This window comes from Arachis hypogaea, chromosome 11 (assembly GCF_003086295.3).
Source record: "Arachis hypogaea cultivar Tifrunner chromosome 11, arahy.Tifrunner.gnm2.J5K5, whole genome shotgun sequence".
NCBI classification, from domain to species: Eukaryota; Viridiplantae; Streptophyta; class Magnoliopsida; order Fabales; family Fabaceae; genus Arachis; species Arachis hypogaea.
The window spans coordinates 124,302,079-124,324,693 of NC_092046.1; the positions used below are offsets into that span (position 1 = coordinate 124,302,079).

At 37.0% G+C, this 22,615-nt stretch overlaps 3 protein-coding genes and 1 non-coding gene across 5 annotated transcripts; 2 read left to right on the top strand and 2 right to left on the bottom strand.

Annotated features, from left to right (window-relative positions):
• Nucleotides 1-5,750: 5,750 nt before the first annotated feature.
• On the top strand, nucleotides 5,751-5,857 carry LOC112724964 (small nucleolar RNA R71). The gene has a single exon (XR_003164100.1). It is a non-coding gene; the product is annotated as a small nucleolar RNA R71 (small nucleolar RNA).
• A 485-nt stretch (nucleotides 5,858-6,342) lies between these two features.
• Nucleotides 6,343-11,260, bottom strand: LOC140176389 (uncharacterized). 2 transcript variants are annotated; one of them, XM_072207227.1, is made up of 5 exons: nucleotides 10,581-11,260; nucleotides 8,946-10,485; nucleotides 7,738-8,832; nucleotides 7,209-7,399; nucleotides 6,343-7,035 (listed from the first exon to the last, which is right to left on the bottom strand). In XM_072207227.1, the coding sequence occupies exons 3-5, from the start codon at nucleotides 7,865-7,867 to the stop codon at nucleotides 7,015-7,017; spliced, it is 342 nt and encodes a 113-aa protein (XP_072063328.1). In that variant the 5' UTR covers nucleotides 7,868-8,832; nucleotides 8,946-10,485; nucleotides 10,581-11,260; the 3' UTR covers nucleotides 6,343-7,014. The 2 variants fall into 2 exon arrangements, with proteins under 2 accessions (XP_072063328.1, XP_072063327.1); XM_072207226.1 differs by having other exon boundaries at nucleotides 6,343-7,399.
• LOC112722501 (pentatricopeptide repeat-containing protein At3g47530) lies at nucleotides 9,026-11,596 on the top strand. Its single transcript, XM_025773558.3, has one exon. It carries the CDS (start codon nucleotides 9,026-9,028, stop codon nucleotides 10,949-10,951), a length of 1,926 nt encoding a protein of 641 aa, XP_025629343.1. The 3' UTR covers nucleotides 10,952-11,596.
• Nucleotides 11,597-11,798: 202 nt separating this feature from the next.
• On the bottom strand, nucleotides 11,799-13,653 carry LOC112722502 (malate dehydrogenase, chloroplastic). Its single transcript, XM_025773559.2, has 2 exons — nucleotides 13,481-13,653; nucleotides 11,799-13,347 (listed from the first exon to the last, which is right to left on the bottom strand). Exon 2 carries the CDS (start codon nucleotides 13,335-13,337, stop codon nucleotides 12,099-12,101), a length of 1,239 nt encoding a protein of 412 aa, XP_025629344.1. The 5' UTR covers nucleotides 13,338-13,347; nucleotides 13,481-13,653; the 3' UTR covers nucleotides 11,799-12,098.
• Nucleotides 13,654-22,615: the final 8,962 nt, after the last annotated feature.

Consider the following 22,615-nt stretch of genomic DNA (forward strand, 5'->3'; position numbering starts at 1 on the left):
AAATACTATTTTTTGTAACAATTTTAAATTTGATACAATTTTTTTGTTACAAATGTTCTATTTTTTTGTAGTGAATGAAAGGAATTCAACCACCTAAGTTATTCTAGTGGCCATTTTATTCTTCCGGCTATGCTCCTCAGTGAAGATGATTCGCCTCCCTTTGGTACCATAAAAGTAGACAGAAAAGCCATAAGCGAAGCGTCAACACCAAACTTAAAGGTTTGCTTGTCCTCAAACAAAGAAGAACTGAAAATAAAAATAAATAGTATGATGAAAGAAGAAGAAAAGGATAAAAGAACAAGAGAGAATTAGGGTTTGTGAGGGAGAGAGAATGAAAATCAAAACTGGGCGGCGCACTAGTGGAGTTGTACGGCGCAGGCAACGCGTACGCGTATAGCACGCGTACGCGTGGGGCGCGCGATTTTCATAGTGACGCGTGAGCGTCAGGCACGCGTACACGTGCCCTTGGTTTGTGCAAATCGCGCGAAGACAGCCACGTGCACGCGCAACTCTCTGTTCGCGTGGCTTGGGAACCAAAATTCTCATATGACGCGTACGCGTCATGCACGCGCACGCGTGACCAAGTTTGTGCCTCTAGCACAGTTTCAGCCCCAAGCCATCACAATTCTCTGCTCAAACAATCATTGACGTTGATTTTCAGGGTCACGCGTACGCGTCTACGCGTGGGTGGCTAAAAGCGCAAACGACGCGCACACGTGAGGTACGCGTACGCGTGGGCTTGTTTGTGCGCAAAACATAGTTCCAGCGCCACTCCTGCTCAACCCTCTGTTCACTTCTTTGGTGTTGCGTACTTAGGCATGACACGTACGCGTCGAACAGCTCTTTCTCTCTTTTTTTTTTTTGAAAAATTTTTCGAAGTGTTCGATTCCTATTCTAAAATAGATGCATGATCAGAAAACACATAAAACGAAGGAAAAACAGTAAAAACTCAATAAAAATCAAATAAATAAGAAAACAACTACTACGAAAAATAACTAAGGATACGAAATTATCGGGTTACCTCCTGACAAGCGCTTCTTTAATGTCACTAGCTTGATGGTCAGTTCTGCTAATTCAGCAGATGAGCGGACCTCTGGCGATCAATCTCGCCTCCAAGATAGTGCTTCAACCTTTGGCCATTCACTGTAAATTTCCTGTCAGATTTCTCTTCCTGTATTTTCACATGACCATATGGTGAAGCTTTGGTGACCACAAACGGTCCTGACCACCGGGATTTCAGCTTTTCGAGAAAGAGTTTGAGCCTTGAATTATACAGAAGCACTCTCTGTCCTGGCTCAAAGACTTTGATGGCAATCTTCTTGTCATGTAATAACTTGGTTCTCTCCTTATAGAGATTGGCATTCTCATAAGCTGAATATCTGAATTCATCAAGCTCATTCAACTGAAGCATTTGCTTAATTCCTGCAGCTTCTGAATCAAGATTCAAATACCTGATTGCCTAGTATGCTTTATGCTCCAGCTCAACTGGCAAGTGACAGGCTTTGCCATAGACCAACTGAGAAGGGGACATGCCAATGGGAGTCTTGTACGCTGTTCGGTATGCCCAGAGAGCATTATCAAGCTTCCTAGACCAGTCCTTTCTTGAAACACTTACGGTCTTCTCTAGAATCCTCTTGAGTTCCCTATTGGAAACTTCAACCTGTCCACTTGTCTGAGGGTGATAGGGGGTTGCCACTTTATGACGGACTCCATATCTCTGCAGAAGAGAGTCCAGCTGTCTGTTATAGAAGTGGCTTCCACCATCACTAATGAGTGTCCTTGGGACACCAAACCGGCTAAAAATATATCTCTGAAGAAAGCTCATTACCACCTTGGCATCATTGGTGGGTAGGGCCACAACTTCCACCCACTTGGACACATAATCAACCGCCACTAGAATATAGTTGTTTTAATGTGAGGGTGGGAAAGGTCCCATGAAATCAATACCCCACACATCAAATAATTCAACCTCAAGAATCCCCTGCTGTGGCATTTTATGGTTGGCAGGGAGATTTGTGGCTTTTTCACATCTGTCACCGTGCTTCACAAATGCTCTTGAGTGCCTGAAGAGAGTCGGCCAGTAGAACCCGCTCTGAAAGACCTTTGTAGCTGTTCTTTCACCACCAAAATGGCCTCTATAATCAGAACCATGACAGTGCCAAAGAATCTGCTGTTTTTCCTCATCCGGGATACATCTCCGGATGATACCATCTGAACACCTTTTAAACAGGTATGGTTCCTCCTAAATGTAGTACTTTGCATCAGTCAATAGCTTCTTTACTTGTTGCCTACTGTACTCCCTTGGAATAAAATTCATGGCCTTGTAATTTGCAATTTCTGCAATCCATGGAGCCTGCTGAATGAGGAACAATTGCTCATCCGGAAATGTCTCAGTCACAGCTGTGGGTGGTTGTACTCTTGCTTCAGGCTCAATTCTGGAGAGATGGTCAGCTACTTGATTTTCTGACCCTTTCCTGTCTTTTATCTCAATATCAAACTCCTGAAGGAGCAACACCCATCTGATTAATCTTGGTTTAGAATCCTGTTTGGTTAGAAGGTACTTCAAAGCAGCATGATCAGTATAAACAATAACCTTAGAACCAATTAAATATGACCTAAACTTATCAACAGCATACACAATAGCTAATAATTTTTTTCTGTAGTTGTGTAATTCTTTTGGGCATCATTTAACACACGGCTAGCATAATAAATGACATGTATAAGCTTACCATGCCTCTGTCCTAAAACAGCTCCTATAGCAAAGTTACTAGCATCACACATCAACTCAAATGGTAAATCCCAGTCAGGGGGAGCTATAATGGGAGTAGAGGTAAGGTTTGCTTTCAAAGTTTCAAAAGCATGTAGGCAATCAGAATCGAAGACAAAAGGAACATCAACAACCAACAGGTTGCTCAATGGTTTACCAATTTTAGAAAAGTCCTTTATAAATCTCCTATAAAATCCTACATGACCCAAGAAACTCCTGACTGCCTTAACATTACCACCACCTTTGCTCTGTCAACCTCAATCCCCTTACTTGAAATTCGATGTCCAAGAACAATGCCTTCTGTAACCATAAAATGGCATTTTTCCCAATTTAAAACAAGGTTTGATTCTTGATACCGTTTCAAGACAAGAGATAAATGCTTAAGGCAGGATTCAAAAGAATTACCAAAAACAAAAAAATCATCCATAAATACCTCAATAAACTTTTCAACCATGTTAGAAAAAATTGAAAGCATATACCTCTGAAAAGTTGCTGGAGTAATACAAAGTCCAAATGGCATTCTCTTGTAGGCAAATACTCCAAAGGGGCATGTAAATGCTGTCTTATCTTGATCTTGAGGGTCCACTATAATTTGGTTATATCCAGAATATCCATCTAGAAAATAATAAAAAGCATGACCAGCTAACCTCTCAAGCATCTGATCAATGAAAGGCAGGGGGAAATGATCCTTCCTTGTAGCAGTGTTGAGCCTCCTGTAATCTATACACATTTTCCAACCTGTGACTGTTCTTGTAGGAATAAGCTCATTCTTTTCATTCTTGATCACTATCAACCCTCCTTTCTTGGGAACTACCTATACAGGACTTACCCAAGGACTGTCAGAAATAGGGTAAATAATACCTGCTTCCCATAATTTCATTACCTCTTTTTGGACCACCTCTTTCATTGTTTGATTGAGTCTCCTTTGTGGTTGCACAACTGGTTTAGCATCATCTTCAAGGAGGATCTTGTGCATACACTTGGTTGGACTAATCCCTTTCAAGTCACTAATGGTCCACCCAAGAGCTGTTTTATGGCTCCTGAGCACTGAAATAAGCGCCTCTTCCTCTTCAGGCTTCAGGAAAGAGTTAATAATCACTGGATAGGAATTATTTTTACCCAAGAACACATATTTCAGAGAAGGAGGTAAATGTTTGAGCTCAAGCTTGGGGCTTCCTCCTCTGCTTTAGGCGTGTGAACCATAGCCTTCTGGGGTGGTGAATCATCAACTTCAACTAATTCAAACTCAAAAATAAGATCCAGAATGTCATCAAGCACTTCAGCTTTCAGTACCTCTTGAACAAGTGGTTCAATAACATCTAATTTCATACACCCTTCAGAATCATTAGGGTGCTTGAGAGCTTCAAAAACATTAAGGACCACCTATTTTTCATTGACCCTCAGGGTTTATTCACCCTTTTGCACATCAATCAGAGCTCTACCTGTAGCTAAAAAGGGTCTACCAAGTATAATAGAGCATTTTACCTCCTCTTCCATGTCTAATATAACAAAATCAACAGGAAAAATAAATGGTCTTACTTTAACAAGTAAATCCTCAACAACACCCACAGGTAATTTAATAGAAAGATCAGCAAGTTGAAGAGAAATACGAGTGGATTTTACCTCCTCAATTTGAAACTTTTTCATCACTGAAAGTGGCATTAGATTGATGCTAGTTCCAAGATCACATAAAGCTCTCTGAATGGTGACATCTCCAATGGTGCAAGGAATGACAAAGCTCCCTGGGTTTGGCATCTTCTTAGGAAGGTTGTGTTGAATAATGGCACTACATTCCTTGGTTAACACCACTGTTTCTTGTTCCTTCTAATTCCTCTTGTGGGTCAACAATTCTTTCATAAATTTTGCATAGAAAGGCATTTTCTCAAGAGCCTCTACAAAAGGAATGTTGATCTGTAGCTTCTTGAAGACATCTAAAAATTTATAAAATTGCTTTTCTTTGGAAGCCTTCTGAAGTCTCTGAGGGTATGGCATTTTTGACTTGTATTCAGGAGCCTTTGGTAAGGTGGGATAAGTGTCAAGAGAATCAGGGAATGGGTTGTCTGCACGCTTAGGAGGGACGTGTTCTACTTCTTCCTTCTTCTCCTCTGGAGCTTCTTTTTCAATTAACTCCTCATTGACCTTGGCTTCAGAGCCAGCTACTTTACCACTTCTCAATTGGATAATCTTGCAATCTTCTCTTGGGTTCACCACTGTGTCACCTGAAAATATACTTGCAGACCTCTCAGGTATTTGCTTGCTCAGTTGGCCCATTTGCACCTCTAAGTTTCTAATGGAGGCTCTGATTTCCTGCATAAAACTCCTCATCATCTCCCAATTAGAATATTTTTGGGATTTAGAATTTGCCTGCCGAGGTGCTTGTTGTTGATGAGACTTAAATTGGCGGTTACTATGATTGTTCTGTTGGAAGCCGCCCTGAGAATTATTGTTGAAATTCTGAGGTCTCTGAGATTGGTCCCTCCACCCAAAATTTAGGTGGTTTCTCCACCCCTGATTGTAGGTCTTAGAATATGGATCATTGTTGGGATTTCTAGGACCACTCCCCATGTAATTGACCTGTTCAGAAGAAGGTTGAGCATAATCATAATTATCATTTTGCACAAAATTACCTGCCATGTCATAAGAGACCTCTTGAGGTGGATTTTGGGTGTTGATAGCTGAGACTTGCATTCCACCCATCTGTTGAGTAAGTAGATTTATTTGCTGAGACTTAAGCTTGTTCTGAGCAAGAATAGCATTGAGAGCTTCTACTTCCATAACACCCTTCTTCTGAGGAGCCTCAGAGTTCACAGGATTTTTGTTAGATAAGTATAAATATTGGTTGCTTGCAACCAATTTAATCAGCTCAATAGTCTCATCTGGTGTCTTCTTCTTGTGCAATGAACCACCTGTAGAATTATCTAAGCACATCTTGGACATTTCACCCAAACCTTCATAAAAGATATCTAGTTGGGTCCATTTGGAGAACATGTCCGGAGGGCATTTCCTAGTCAGTAGCTTGTATCTCTCCCAAGCTTCATAAAGAGTTTCACCATCCTTCTGCCTGAAGGTCTAAACCTCCACTCTAAGCTTAGTCAGCTTCTTTGGTGGGAAAAATTTAGTAAGAAACTCAGTAACAACCTTGTCCCAAGTATCCAAACTCTTCTTGGATTGGGAATCTAGCCATAGCTTTGCTCCATCCCTCAGAGCAAATGGGAAGAGCATGAGTTTGTACACCTCTGGGTTCACTCCATTTGTCTTCACAGTATCATAGACCTTTCATTAGACCTTTCTAGTCTCCTCTAACTCTCATCAACTGCCAATTCTTTGGTCAATTAATTCCAATTAGAGGGTGAAGTTTAATTCTAGTCATTATGCCACAAAATCCTAATTATCCAAATATAAGAGGATTATATGTCACGTATCCCGTTAAATCCAGATAATTAGAATTTAGGATAAATTATTTTCAAGCTGTTGTTCAAGTAAAGAGCTTTTCCAAGTTATACAAGAACTCAATTAGAAAGAGGGTCATACTTCCGTTCCACCCAAATTCATAAGATAAAGAACGAAAAAAATTCTTGAATTATAAATCAGGACATGAATTAAAATAGAAAAACAATAGAATCAATCCATACAATAGACAGAGCTCCTAACCTTAACAGTTGAGGTTTAGTTGCTCATGGTTCAGAGTGGAAACCAGGATTCTCTTAAACTGTGAATTGTGAATAATGTGGAATAAATCCCCAGAAAAGAAGTTTCTTTTCTCTTTTATATCTAATCCTAATTAATAAAAAAATCTAATTTCTAAAACTAAAATAATATATTTTCCTATTTTAAAGAAAAAAATAAAGTTTAAATCAGAATTAATTAAATAATCAGCAACTCTTCAATTGATGGATGGGGACCACTTACTTCGTAGGATCCATGCCTAACTTGGGAAATAACGGGGAGTGTTCCCCTGAGTCCTCTATTCTGCAGCCTCTAATCTGTGTCTTCTGGGCTGAAAACTGGGTCAAAAACAGCCCAGAAATCGCCCCCAGTGTTTTCTGCGTTTTCTGCACGTGGCGCATGTCACGCGTACGCGTCAGTCACGCGTACGCGTCGATGGTCTTCTTCACGTGTCACGCGTACGCGTCAGGTACGCGCATGCGTCGCCATCCAAATCTCCAAATCACGCGCACGTGTCAGGTGCGCGTACGCGTCGCTCCTTGCTGGTCATCTCCTTTAATTCTTGTGCTGCAGAAACTCCATCAAATCCAGCCGAATGCTACCTAAAATACACAGAATTGCACAAGACTCAAAGTAGCATCCATAGTGGCTAAAAGACAATTAATTCTTGATTAAACTCAACAATTTAAATGCAAATTCACTAGGAAAAGATAGGAAAGATGCTCACGCATCACCTCCTTATCTCCCAACAGTACTTCCTGGACATTTTGCTCACCCTGATCAACCAATCACAGCCTGCGCCATACTGGGTGCATTTAGGATAGAATGTCGTCGGTTCTGACTCATGCGCTCGGTAATCTACACCTCTACGGATGGTATAATCTTTCATTGCCTTAATTACTGCCTCCCTAGAACTGAGTTCCATTCTCACGGTAAATTCACCATCCGTCATAACAGGAAGCTCTGCTGCAATCACATCACAAATTTTATATTTCAATATATAATTCATGAATACGTGTCGAATTAATAAAATCTATGATCCATAAATCAAGAATAAATCAATCAAAAGTTAACATAATTATCAACTACATTATCAAATGATATTTAATAAATTAATAATAACACAAGAATGCGAAATATTAAATTTTTCAACATACATGTTTAATTCATAATTAAACCCTAAACCATTACTAAGTATATGCTATATTTTCGCCTATTTACTGTTGTCTTAAATATTCGTATCAAACTCAAAATATATGCACAAATCATAATTTAACAAATTATTATTTAAAATTATGACGTACCTGCATTTACATATTGAGAAAACTCCGGTGCATGCATGACCTCCAAATCCAACGACCGCATGAAAGTCGGCTCCACAAACGGCTGCTGGTTTGCTAGTGCATTTGCCACATCCGCCACATCTGCCACCATAGCATCGTCAGCTTGATCTTCGTCTACACCCGGATCAACGACCTCGTAGTTACTTTCAAACTCTTCCTCACTATCACTATTGTAATATTCCAATTCAATATCTCGGTCCGCTGCAAATTGCTCGAACTCGATATACAGTTCGATGAACGATATTTAGGATTGACTTCCAAAATACACTGAAAATATTTCTTGCATTCTCGCTTCATCTGTCACGTATTTCATTTGAAATTGCACGAACCCACCAAAGACAGATATAGGATATCTATACAGAATACACGACACTCTCTTAGATATTTGAGAATCCATCTTCTCACAAATCACACCTTTTAATTCTTCATATGACAGTGTGAAAGGAATTATAATATCTAATGGATTTTCACACATACATTTCACTCTTTCAGATGTTTGTAATAATATTTGGCCATGATAATACACTTTTAATCTCACTCTATCATCCATGATAATGGAGAAGAAGAGAAAGATAGAGGTGAGCTTCGAAGATTTGGAGCTCGGAAGAAGAAGAAGATGAAGTTGGCTGCTCAGCATTGAGTTGGGTATATATATATATATAACTCAAATCGGACCGTCCGACCGCTTTTATGGTCATTCAAATTTTTTTACACAATAAAATCGAACCGTCCGATTAGTGAACGGCCCGCGCAAAATAAAAGGAAACCCAGAAATCGCTGGGTTCGATTTCAAGGCCTGCAAAATTTTTTCCATCTAGCAAAGAAATCGCTGGGTCCGATTTTTTTGGGCAAAAAAAAATAAAATTTGAACGTCAAACAAGAAATCGGTGGGTCCGATTTCTTTGCACTGCCCTCCATGAACCACAAATCGAACCGTCCGATTTGTGTTCCCTATCAGCTGCAATAAATTAGACCGTCCGATTTCTCCCCTCCACCTGAATGCCATCACAACAGTGTAAAACTCCCCAACCTTACATAACCCATCATTACACCAAACTTGGTTTCATATAAAAAAAAAAAAAAAAAATTAGCCAAATAATTTAATTTTTTTTTCTTGTCATTTTAAAACAATATTATTATTAGAAATTTAGAATTATTAGATTTTTTACTTGGCGGCGTAGTCAGTTCCTTGTATTCTACTATTCTGTTCTTCAATCTTGAGAGCTTGAAATCTTGCTAGATTCCGCAAATGAAACAAGTTGTGTTCTTCCACAACGCTTGGCTCCTTGCAGCGCCAAATCTCCAACGTCTCTCTCTTTCACTTTCTTCTTTTATTGCCATTCATCTTCTTCATCACACCACCAACCCACGGGAGCAACCTCCCCCGAAGTTATGGTTACCTCCTTTTCAGCAAAGTAAACATGACCAACCAACACCCATCATGGAGTTGGTCATTTCCGCCATAAAATCTGCTTCTCACAAGACCCATCTTCTTCAATTACACGCTCATATTCTCCGCACATCTCTTGCTGAACACCCTGCAGTTTCTCTTCACTTCTTGAACCGTGTTGCTCTCTCTGGCCCATTGCAGGACCATAGCTATTCCCACCGTTTCTTCCGGAGCTTTACTTCCCCTTTTGTTTCTCATTACAATACCATGATCAGGGCCTCTTCTATGAGCGATTCACCCCAAAAAGGTCTCTTATTGTATCGAGATATGAGGAGAAGAGGTGTTTCTGCAGATCCATTATCTTCATCTTTTGCTATTAAGTGTTGTATCAGGTTCCTGTGTCTTTTTGGAGGGGCACAGGTTCATTGCAATGTCTTCAAAGATGGACACCAATCAGATAGCCTTTTGCTCACTTCTCTCATGGACTTGTATTCGCAGTGTCAGCAATGTCATGATGCATGCAAGGTGTTTGATGAGATTCCCCAGAGGGATACCATTGCTTGGAACGTCATGATCTCTTGCTTAATTCGTAATAAACGGAGTCGGGATGCTCTGAATTTGTTTGATGTCATGCAGAGCTCAAAGTATGAATGTGAACCTGATGATGTTACTTGTTTGCTTCTTCTTCAAGCTTGTGCTCATTTAAATGCCTTGGAATTCGGTGAACGAATTCATAGATACATCATGGAACATGGTTATGGTGCTGCTCTCAATTTGTCTAATTCTCTGATATCTATGTATTCTCGGTGTGGTAGTTTAGATAAGGCTTATGAGGTATTCAAGGGAACTTGCAATAAAAGTGTGGTTTCATGGAGTGCGATGATTTCTGGTTTGGCAGCTAATGGATATGGGATAGAAGCAATTGAAGCATTTCAAGAGATGCAGAGATTGGGGATTTGGCCTGATGATCAGACATTCACTGGAGTGCTGTCTGCTTGCAGTCATTCTGGATTGGTTGATGAGGGAATCTCATTTTTCGACCGAATGAGTCGAGAGTTTGGGATTACTCCCAACATTCATCATTATGGCTGCATGGTTGATCTCTTCGGTCGCGCTGGTTTACTTGATAAGGCCTATCAACTGATTACCTCAATGGCTGTGAGGCCAGATTCAACAATATGGAGGACCTTGCTTGGAGCTTGCAGAATTTATGGCGATGTTACACTTGGCGAACGAGTTATTGAACACTTGATTGAATTGAAGGCTCAAGAAGCCGGGGATTATGTTTTGCTCCTGAATATTTATTCTTCAGCTGGTCACTGGGATAAGGTAGCAGAAGTGAGAAAACTTATGAAAGAAAAATCAATCCAAACAACACCTGGTTGTAGCACAATTGAGTTGAAAGGAACAGTACATGATTTTGTTGTCGATGATGTTTTGCACCCAAGAAAAAGCGAGATTTATAAGACGCTGAATGAGATCAATAAGCAGCTGAAGATTGCAGGTTATGTTGTTGAGCCTTCATCTGAGTTACATAAGATAGATGAGAAAGAAAAGGGCTATGTGCTCTCTTATCACAGTGAAAAGTTGGCTGTTGCTTTTGGGGTTCTTGCTACTCCACCAGGCACAACACTGAGAGTGGCCAATAATCTCCGACTATGTGTTGATTGCCACAATTTCCTGAAAACATTTTCCTGGGTTTACAACCGTGATGTGGTCCTTAGGGACCATAATCGGTTTCACCACTTCCGTGGAGGGCTCTGCTCTTGTAATGATTATTGGTAAAGGTAACCCTTGAGCTTGTCATAGGTTTGAAAAACCAAACACTAATTTAGTGAAGTTTCTCTGAAGACATACTTCAAATGGAGCACTCCCCTGAAGGCAAGTTTTCTGAAACCAAACGGCAAACACTACCTTTAGCAAAGCTTTGCCTCTGATGCAGATATGGTTGGCTTTATTCAGAACTAAGCACCGTTCACTTGTTAGTCTATAAAACCAAGGGACTCATCTGAATTTGTCTCAAGCTGTTGAATTGATCACTTTGTATATGACTGTCCTATTAAGTGATGCACATGATGATGATATTGGATACTTGCCACTCAGACATGAAGGAGGATATTTGTGTTTGCCACTTGATGGGTTTGGTAGTGGCATTTTCGAGATATTTTGTTCATACTGAGGATGTTTATCTAGGATTTGTCGACATAAAGAAGAGGTTATTATTAGACATGCAGAAAGGAAGGCGTCTCCAATACTCTCTGGCAATTCTTTTGGCATTATCTGCCAACTCCAATGTTGTATTTCGAGTACCTCTTAATCAACTTTTGAATGATAATGACTATATTCAACAAACAATTTTCCTTTTAGTAAGTCCATACAGTTATGGAAATGTAACAGCAATAAATCAAAGGTCCTATTATTATTGTCAAATGATTTTCTGCACATTTACTGTTTTGAGTGAAATTCTAAGTACACAGGAAATTTCTGAGCATAGCCCTTATAAAAATTTTAATTGACCTAATATTGATCGCTAGCCTTCAAGTTGATCAAAGTAAGCATAACTTTTTAAAATATGTCTCCCAGCCTTACTATTCAAAAACACAATGAGAAATTAAAGCTTCAAGTGTACCAATTTTACATGATAACAATGATATATTTTGATATTTCTGACAAAAAACTAGAGCACAATTCAGTAGCAGGAATGGAAACTCACTCCCTATCTACCAATAGGGCTGGAAGCAGAATTGATAGTATGGAAAATTTTGCATCCCAAGTCCTGAATGCAGTATGATCCTACAATAAAATCCTCAACCTAACTTCTCTAAGAAGTATTTATGCTCAAAGAAAGAAACCCATAATACCTTGAGAAACAACCTTTTGATTTTCTATTCTAAGGGACAACAGAGACTAAATGCTTTGATAAATTGAAGGTTTAAGCAGCAACCGTTTGCTTCTGAGCAAAAGCAATCCCCTTTTCGATGCTGGCCTTAAGTTCCGGCTTAAGTGCTTCCAAAGCCTTCTGTTCATATTCAGTCAACCCTTGGAGATCAGATGGAATCAAAGCCTCAACTCCTTTCCGGCCGAGTTTGACCCTTGAAGCAAAAAATGGAAGCTCAGTCAGGTCTGATTGTACAAACGAGCACTCATACACGTCCCCATCTCCATCGAGAGCACGAAGGGATGACTCAACGAATCTAGCAGCCGCATATGCCATAGACAGAGTAGCAGATCCGGCACCAGCCTTTGCTTCAACAACTTCTGTTCCTGCATTCTGAATCCTAACAGTTAACTCTTCAATCTCTTCACCAGTGAAACTCGCAGAGGGCTTTGTCTTCGACAGCAGGGGAAGTATGGTAATCCCAGCATGGCCCCCAACAACAGGGACATCAACATCAATCAGCTTCAGGTTCTTCCTCTGAGCAACAAATGTGTTTGCCCTGACAACATCCAAGGTAGTAACACCAAAGAGCTTCTTAGGATCATACACACCCTTCTGCTTCAGAACCTCGGCCGCAATAGGCACAGTGGAGTTCACCGGATTACTGATGATGTGAATAAAAGCACCTGGGCAATTATCGGCCACAGCCGAAACCAAGTCCCTAACAATGCCGGCATTGATGTTGAAAAGGTCGTCGCGAGTCATCCCTGGCTTCCTTGGAACTCCGGCGGGGATAACAACAACATCAACCCCTTTCAAACAGTTAGCCAACTCGGCAGCTCCGGTGAAATCCCTGACCTGCGAAGGCGTGTTGCAGTGACTGATGTCAGCAGCAACACCCTTGACATTGGCAATATCATAAAGGTGCAAATCAGAAACCAGCGGGGACATCTTGATGAGCAGAGCGAGAGGCTGGCCAATTCCTCCGGCGGCACCGAGAACGGCGACTCTGAACGATGCCTGAGGCTGAAGATTGTAGTGGATAGTCCTGTCTTGGGTTTGTGCCTTGGATGCAAAAGATGCTCGGAGGGCGGAAACGGTTTCTTTGCCGGAGAACGATAATTGGGACTCCAATGTGACGGAAGATGAAGCCTTGAGGCCGCAGAAGTTCTTGAGGGGGTTCTGCGAGTTAAACCTAAGTCCTCCGAGAGGCTTCGATTGAGGGAGGGAGGTTCCTCTGTAGGCGGTTCCAACGGTGAAGGTAGGCGCTGTTGCTGAAGCCGCCGCCGCCATTTGAAGCTGCCTGAAACAGACAAAACGCAACAATATATTATTCCATTAACAGAATCGTCAGAAAAGCGTAAAACATGGAATCGATAAAGGGAGGGTAAAAGAAATCAGATCTGGAGTGAGGAAAATGAGATCTGAGAGCGTACCTGGGAATCGGAGTGAAGAAGGTGAAAGTTGAGACTGTAATTTTAAGAAGGAAGCTGGGGTTTGGAATTTCCGCCTATGGTTCTTTCTTCGTGCTTAACGATACCGGATTCTTGGCTAGTAGTATGGTATGCAATATATATACACCCTTTTTCGTCACCAACCACAAAAATGCTATTTTCAAAAGTATTATTTAGACACTAAAATTAAACGGTAAAATCTTATATTTATTATTAATTTTAATGTATATTTAATATAATTAAATTAATTTAGCTTATTTTTTACTTGGAATAATATGGAATTTGCACAGGATCCATATGATAATAAAAAAGTATTAGGATAAACTACAAAAATTAAGGTTTAAATTAGTTGATCACTCAGTTGAATTGTGAATTATCGAGGATTCTGTTTTGGTCAGAAGTTAAAATAGTCTATTCTAAAAATCAATCACTATTGGACCGTTAAATTGGTCGAAAATTGCCCGATCAAATCGAATTGGGATCGGTCGATTTTCACATTTTGCACCAAAACGGCATTAGTTTGTGTTAAAAAAAAAAAAAAAAGAGAAAACAAAAATTCTAATGACTTATAAGGGTGTATTTGGGTTCACGATGGAAAATAGAAAAGTCCGTTTGAGTGTCTTGAACGTTTCATTGTTATGTTTGGCAATTTTTTGGAATTCCTAACCCAGAAGTGCTTTTACCTCTGAACGTACGTTTACGTGAAGATAAAAATTCAAGTTTCTGCATTCACGTTGGGAAGGTTAATTACTGTTGGAAGAATTAGTTTAAAAATTTATTTCATATCTATCAATTGTACCCTTCATTTCTTCTATAAAAAGGATGCACGTAATCACGTAATTTGACAGTAATTCTCTATATATTCTTCGTTTTTTTCAGATTTGTTTTTATCACTGCCAAAGTAAAGATTTTAATTTTTTTTTATTTTTAGTTCTTTCTTTCATATTTTAATTTTTATGTTTTTTATTGTATTTTTTATTTATATAATAAATATTTTTCATATTATTTTTTAGTATTCTGATGTTATTTTTTTAATTTTCTATTATTATATTTTTTTTATTTATATGACAACTATTGTTGATATAATTTTTTATGACATTTTTATTATTTTTTGTTTATATAAATTATTTTTTCTATCCTTTATTGTACTATATTTATGTTGTGTATAAAATTTTTTTATTTGATTTTATTTATATGAATTTTATTTACTTTTTATTATAATTTTTTTGTTTATATAATATATATTGTTGGTTGTGATTATTATATACTATATTTGTATGAATTTTTTTTTGTTTTTTATTTTTATTGTACTTCACTTTATTTTTGTTTTTATTATATACTAATTATAAGTAACAAAAGAGTCCTAAATAATAAAAATTTATAGTCTAAAATAATACTAAATTAAAGAGTACTAATGACACTAAAATAAATTATAAAATATTTTTTTGTTTAATATTATAAAATGTATAGTACTCTCTTTTATATTTTTATTTTTTATTATTTTTTAGTTCATATGAATTTTTTTTTATTATTTACTGTTCTTTATGTTTAATATGTAGAGTGCCTATTTTTTTATTTGACTTTTTTTTATCATTGATTTTTTTATATTATTTTTTTCAATGTTCTAATCTCTAAAATATGTTATTAATTTTTTTTTATGATATTCTTATTATTTTTTGTTCATAAGTCTCTTTTATGCTCTGTGTTTATATCTTATATGAAGTTTATTTTATTTTTCTTATTTGATATAGTTCATATGAATTTTTTTATCTTTTATTGTATTTCTTTTATTCATATGATATATATTGTTAGTTTTTTAAAATTTTTATCGTTTTTTATTTACGTGAGTTCTCGTTTTATATTTTATTATACTTTATTTTTGTTTCGGCTGGAATTTTTTATTTTTTATTCGACTATGTAAAATTTATAATTATAATTCTTATATATTATATTTTATTGTAATTTTTTTAATTGATGTCTCTTTTAGTAATTTTTCAGGGCAAATTACTATATTAAACCAAGAGAAAAAAAATTTACACAAATAAGCCAAATGAAAAACTACTTCATGAATCTACCAATAGTCATTTTTATATAGTTCGAATCTACTCAATTCAAACTCCATCTACGTATAATTCGAATCATATTGATTCAAATTATACACACGCACACACATTAATTCGAATCAACCTGATTCGAATTACACCCTGATTTATTAAAAAAATTAATAATTTATTAAAAAAATTTATTAAAAAATAATAATTTAAAAATTAAAAAATATATATTTTATTTCATGCATTAAAAAAAAACTAACAAAATATTTAATTACGAGACTTCTTTAAAATATTAATGAGCTATCAATTCGAATTTCATACAATACACTTTTGTCCATTTTTAATAGCTCATAAATATTTTTTAATAAATTTTTTAATGAATTTATTTAAATTATACTACAAAAAATATTTTATTCTATGCAAAACAATTTTTAAAAAATGACTTAAAAAATGTTAGGAGTACTATAAAAATTTGTAATGTTCTAATGACTTAGGTAAATACATGCATGTACTCAAATTTTAAATAAAGTACTCTACATAGTCAATAATAATTTAGAAATTAAAGAAAATATTTTATTCCATATAAAATAATTAAAAAATATATTTTATTTATTTTTTCATACATATTTCCTGTCATTATATTGCTATTGGAATCCTCATATATTTCTAATTTCTCAACCTAACCTTCACAAATTCTAACACAATCTTCATATAATTTTACTTGAGATATGTGTCTCATTTTTTGTGATTTGTATAAGTATAAGTGAGTCAATATATATAAATAGGTAATAGACGTATCAGTACAAGTTTTATTATTGACTAATGATAACTCTATTTATATTAATATAGAGAGTAAATCAAATAAATATTTAAATTATTGGTCTCTAAAATTTGAAAAAAAATATTATTCTTCGTTATAAATATGTTTATTATAATTTTTTTTTATTTTTAAAAGCTGTTTTACTAAACACAATTATAGTACTTGTGCTTATTAAAAGCTATTTTTAATGTGATTATACAATATTCTTCTGCCCATTCTTAATAGCTCATGAATATTTTTTAATAAATTTATTTAAATTATACCACAAAAAATATTTTATTGTATACAAAATAATTTAAAAAACATTTTTAAGCCATTTTTTTAAAATTATTTTACATAGAATAAAATATTTTTTGTAGTATAATTTAAATAAATTCATTAAAAAAATTTATTAGAATTTGTTACGAAAAGGGAGTAATTCGAACTTCCTCTTGTCACGTGATGCATGTAATTCGAATTGACTAAATTCGAATTATGGTTGTCTAATTCCACCCTACTTGATTCGAACTACTTGTACGCTTGGGTTGGTCATAATTTGATCTAGGTTGATTCGAATTATGAAAAAATATAATTCGAATTTAGTTGATTCGAATTACATTATAATGTACTCTGGTTGATTGATGAATAAGATTCTTGTTTGGCTGATTTGGGTAATATCAATCTCCCCTTGGCATATATGTGTTTTTTACCTAATTTTTCATCTAAAAGTGATTTTGAGTAGTATAATCCAAACAACATTTATTTTACTATAATCCATTTTGACATAAAGATTGCCAAACATAAATCACGTTAACACAAATTTACTTTTCATCAAAATCAAGTTTGCAAAATCAATTATATGCAAACTCCCGTTTACAAATTGTAATCCAAACACACACTTAATCCTCTTCTTTTTTTTGTTGAGCAATGAGCACTCACTCACTCACAACTACCAGTAGCAGCATCAAGCTCCTCCATCACTCCATCAATTGCTTCGTCCAGCTACCGCCTTCCCCACTACTATCGTCTCCACCACTGTTCGAAGTCACCGTCCACTTGCTTTCGTCACTCCGTCATTCTCGTTCACTGTCGTCTCCATCACTTTGTCACTTGCTCTCGTCTCGCGTTGTTCCTCCATTGCGCAAAGTTGTTGTTTTGCCGTACCATCTCTATTCCACCACACTCCAAACCTTCTTTGCTCCAGCTATCCAGTTCTCCCTCACCTCTGTGCTTTAGAAGGTATTCTTTTTAGGATTATTAATCTGTGATTTTTCATTTTTCTATTTTAATTGTTATCGTCATTACTCTTGTTTGGTTTCGGATTGTCGATGATGTTGATGATGTTCTTGAATCTTGATTCTGATATTGTGTGGTTCTATTGTTAATTTGTTATGGCTCTGTTGTTATAGTGACTGATTTTCGTTGATTCTGTTATGGACTTATGGTTCTGTTGTAAATTTTTTTGGTTGTGTACCTCTTGTTGTCATTACTCTAGTTTGGTTTAGGATCGTTAATGATGTTGATGATGTTCTTGTATCTTGATTATGATATTTTGTGGTTTTATTGTTAATTGTTATGGTTCTGTTGTTACAGTGACTGATTTTCTTTGATTCTGTTATGGACTTATGGTTCTATGGTGATTTTTTTTTGTTGTATATCTATTGAGGTTGGCATTTCATGATTGATTGTTTCTTTTATTATTTGACTTTTGAGTTTGTTATGTTTCAGTGTGTTTATTTATATTTTATTTATCATTTTATTATAAAATAATTTTTTTTCGATTGAACCACAATTAAACCGATTGAACCAATAAATTAATGAACCAATAACTAGAGCGATTCGTTGACCAGTTCAATTTTCTAAACCTTGACATGCATCTGAAAATGCTCTCGAATTTTATTATCAACAAAAATGCTTTTAAATAATTTTAAAAAGTATAAAAAATAGTCAAGTGTAAGTAGAGATATACTCCGATAATGAAAGAATGTAATGTGGCTCACTTTGTAAAACCCGGTCAATTAATGGCTAATTAACTCATAAATTAAAATATATTTTGGAAGGTGAGAAATGAGATTTTTATGGTTTAATGTGGTAGAAAAATTTAAAATGAGAATTTCGACACCAATTTTAAAGAAATCGACCCAAATGAGCCTAAGGGCCCAGCCAAGCCTCATTAATTAATGAGAGCTCAGCTCTCTCCTCTTCAAAGCAACACACACACAATGCACAAAGAAAGGGAAAGGGGGAGGGGGGGGGGGGAACATGAAATCCTTGTTCCTATTCACTTCCAATTTCAATTGTTGATAACTTTTGATCCGGAGTTCCGATTGACGCATCGTTTGCAGCCACACGACTGCGATGTCGAGCTCTACAAAATCCATTCCAAGATTTCGGAGGTAAGCTATGTTTTATCCTTCGATTCCCAGCCCTTATTTTTGGATTTCATGGGCAAAAATATTGAGATTTTGAGCTCTTTCGTGTTATAGGATCAAATTAACTTGAAGGAAATGCTTGTTCTAGCTCCCTTGGTCCTTGGATAAGATGAGATTTTCAACCCTAAATTTAAGACTTGAGATTTTGTGATTTTGTGATTGAGTTATTGTGTTTTTATGTGATATTGTGGCTTAGGCATTATATATGTGTGTTTTGGAGCTTGATTGGTGATTTTTGAAAGTTTGGAAAGGAGCCTTATGTGGGAAAATTTGTTGGTGAGGCTTTGGAAATCTTGGAAGTTTAATTTGAGAGTGTTCTGGGTGGAACGAAAATCGGCCAAGGTATGGTTTCGGTTTCCTGTATCTAAAATGTAATATGTGGTGTGAAAACGTAGGTTAGTGGCCTTAGGATAAGACTTGGAAATATTGATATGATTAATGGATGTTGTGAGTTGTATTATTATGTATGTATTTTGGTGGACTGTAAAATGTTGATGTAATTGTTTGGATGATTTAAATTGAGTGTAATATATGAGTAAATGGTGATAATGGTTGGTAAAGCATGTGATGTTGTATGGATATATGGATTGATGTATTTAATTGATGAAAAGATTGAAGCTCTTGTTGATGAGCATGTTTTTGGAATATGATATTGATATGTGAAAATATATGGTGATTGATGAACTTGATTGTTGTTTTGAAAATTGGAAGAGGAAAGAATGAATATTGAATTGAGTTATGGGATGTTGATTATGATGTGAGACTTAGCTAAATATGGTGGAATTGGTGGGTTGATGATTAAAAAGAGGTTTGGAAATGGTTGATGTTGGAATGGTTGAGTTTTGGTTGATTTTGTATGGATTGGTAAATGCATGTTTTGAAAATGGGGAGTTTATGAGTTTTGGTAAAAGTGAAATTTTGGTGAACTTCAACGGATCATATCTTGAGCAATTATTTTCGAAATTTGATGATTTTTGTATCAATTGAAAGATAATTTCATAAGCTTCAAATGATTTAAATTTGGATGAAAATTGAATTTTGTGGAAGGAGATATGATCGTTAGAAGTTTGGGTTAAAATTATGAATTCTGCAACTTTTGTAAAATTTGTGATTTCTGGTTTGTGTGCGCGCGCACACTCTGCGAGAATTTGGTCCTGTGCGCACGCACAGCATTGTGCGTACGCACACGTGGAGACAGGGCTGCTGGTGGCAACGCTAGCATGTCCTGTGCGCACACACAACCAACGAAAGATTTCGAGTTGTGCGCACGGGCCTGTGCGCACGCACACGTTGGGAATGACACACTGGTGGTGGCGCTAGCACACGTTGTGCGTGCGCTCCACCATGGAGATTTTACTTTCTGTGCGTACGCACACTTTTAAAAATGCTTCTGGGCGTGCGCACGCACACCCTTGTGCATACACACGCGACCCAATCCATTTCTAAAACTCTTGTTTTCAAGCTCTTCACATTCCCAACAAACTCGTAACCTTCCGAGATGTTATTTCACGCTTATAAACCCCCAAATTCATGCCTTAAATCTTAATTTGATATAGAATGCCTAGTGAATGAGAGTAAGCTAGGGGAAAGGGTAGCTTATGGATGAAGAAAAGGGATGTTATGATGGGTTATGATGAAAAATAATGATATGAATTTTGGAGGAGGATGGTGGAGTACTGCGTATGGTATGGGCTGAATGGCCGGGAATGATATGAGCCAAATGACTGTGTGTGATGCTGGGTTATGGCTGTTAATGAATTATGAATTTATACGGATGGCTGAGATGGATGTTGATGTTTGGCTGAGGATAAATGTATATGTAATTCATGATTGAATACGGTAAATGAATAACAAATGGAGAGGTTAGGTGTGAGTATATTAGTAATGCTTTCTCTCTGGTTGTGAAGGCGACATGGCGCAGATACCCTCTAATGGTAAATTGGTGACAGGGCACATATACCCTCTAATGGTGACAGGGCGCATATACCCTCTAACGGTGACAGGGCACGTATTCCCTCTAATGGTATTAACGCGCAACAGAGAGACTGTGGCTGGATTAGCTACCAGACACGTCGGGTTGGCTAGATAACCAACAGATGAGACTCATCAGCCACTAGGATAGGCATGCATCATATGCATTATGTGTGATTTATCTGGATTGCCTAATTGACTGCATCATTATTTGCTAATTACTTGATTGACTTATTTGCTTCCTACTTGTACATCTCATATTTGATATACTTGTGTTTGCTTTTCAATTGTTGTTGGTGGTTGGGAGGTTTGCAGGATTCGGAATGGGGATTTATAGTTAGGATGAAGACCTTTAGTTAGTTACCTGTGTTTGATTTTATGGTCTGGACTTGTTTATACGCTTTGATTATAATCCAGAAGTTCTAGGATCGCCTTTAGCTTTCCCAGGACATTACATGTTAGATATTTGAGCACTGTCACCATGTTGAGAACCGCTTGCGAATTTTGTGGTTTTCAGATGCAGGACATGAGGGTATAAAAGTTTAGATCAAATGGACAAATTATTTACTAAATATAAAAGTTTTTTGGTGGCTTTTTTTTCTAATATGGAGAGTTTGTTGGTGTTTTGAGTGGAAATAGGCATTTTTGGTGTATTTGCATGTTGGTGGACATGTCAGGTATGCAACATCAACACGTGGGGGCGTGCTGATGCAGCACGTGGAGGGCGAGCTAACACCACATGGGGGCATGTTGCTGACGTGAGATTGTGTGATTCGATGGCACCTTCAACAGTGGGGTCGTATTGATGATGTGTCATTGTGTGATTCGAGGGCAGCTTCAACACGCAGGGGCATGTTGCTGACATGTCGCTTTGTGATTCAATGGCAATGCAACACGTGGTGTGCGCGTTGGGTGCTTTCTCTATATAAAGCTAAACTCGGTACCATTTTATTGCGAAAAAAGAGTTGTTTGAGTGTATTTTTGGTGTGATAGAGGGTACCACAAACTTGGTAGTGTATCACAACGGTGAGATTATACAGAATACTCATGAGGAAGTGAAGTTTGTGTGTCAGAATCTGTTTTTGTTTGTGGTTCCATGCACCATGACGTTCAGGGAGCTTCAGAATGGTCTCTGTTAAAGGATGGAGAATGGTATGTTGAGGAGAGTGAGCAGTATTCTGTATCGGAATCCTGTTATAGTCTTTGATGGACTAATACAGTTTGATATTATGCCGATTATTAATAATGCGAGTATGTAGAATATGTTCTATATTTACCGGCAGACTCAAGTGCAACAACCACAGATTGAGCGGTATATTGAGTTTGAAAACATAGAGGCAGTTGGGATTCAAAATGGTTCAGATATAGTGGATGATAGAGCTGCAGTGAACGAAAAAATGAATAGTGACAGCGAAGAGGACTTCGAAGCTACTTATGAAGCCGGCGATGAAGATGAGAATGGTGATGTGGGAGTTGAGGCAGCAATGGAGAGTGTAGTGGTTCCTTTCGCAGTTAGTCAACCGATGGACGTTTCATCTTTTATGCGTAATTTGAATTTTAACGCCATGCATACACCGAAGTTCCCGGAATATGCAAACATAGGTACGTGATGAGTGAATAATATGTTTTTCTTAATTTATATTTTGGATGAATCAATGAATGATGATTTTTTCTTTCTATAGGTGTTGCTAATCCTGAGGACGGAGAGTTCAGGATTGGAATGGAATATAGTTCTAGAAAGTCGGTCGTTGCAGCAATTAAAAGTTATACTATCTCTAGAGGAGTCGACTACAATGTGTATGAGTCTGAGCCATAGACGTTCTATGTAAAATGTAAGACGTATGGGCGTGGGTGCAATTGACTA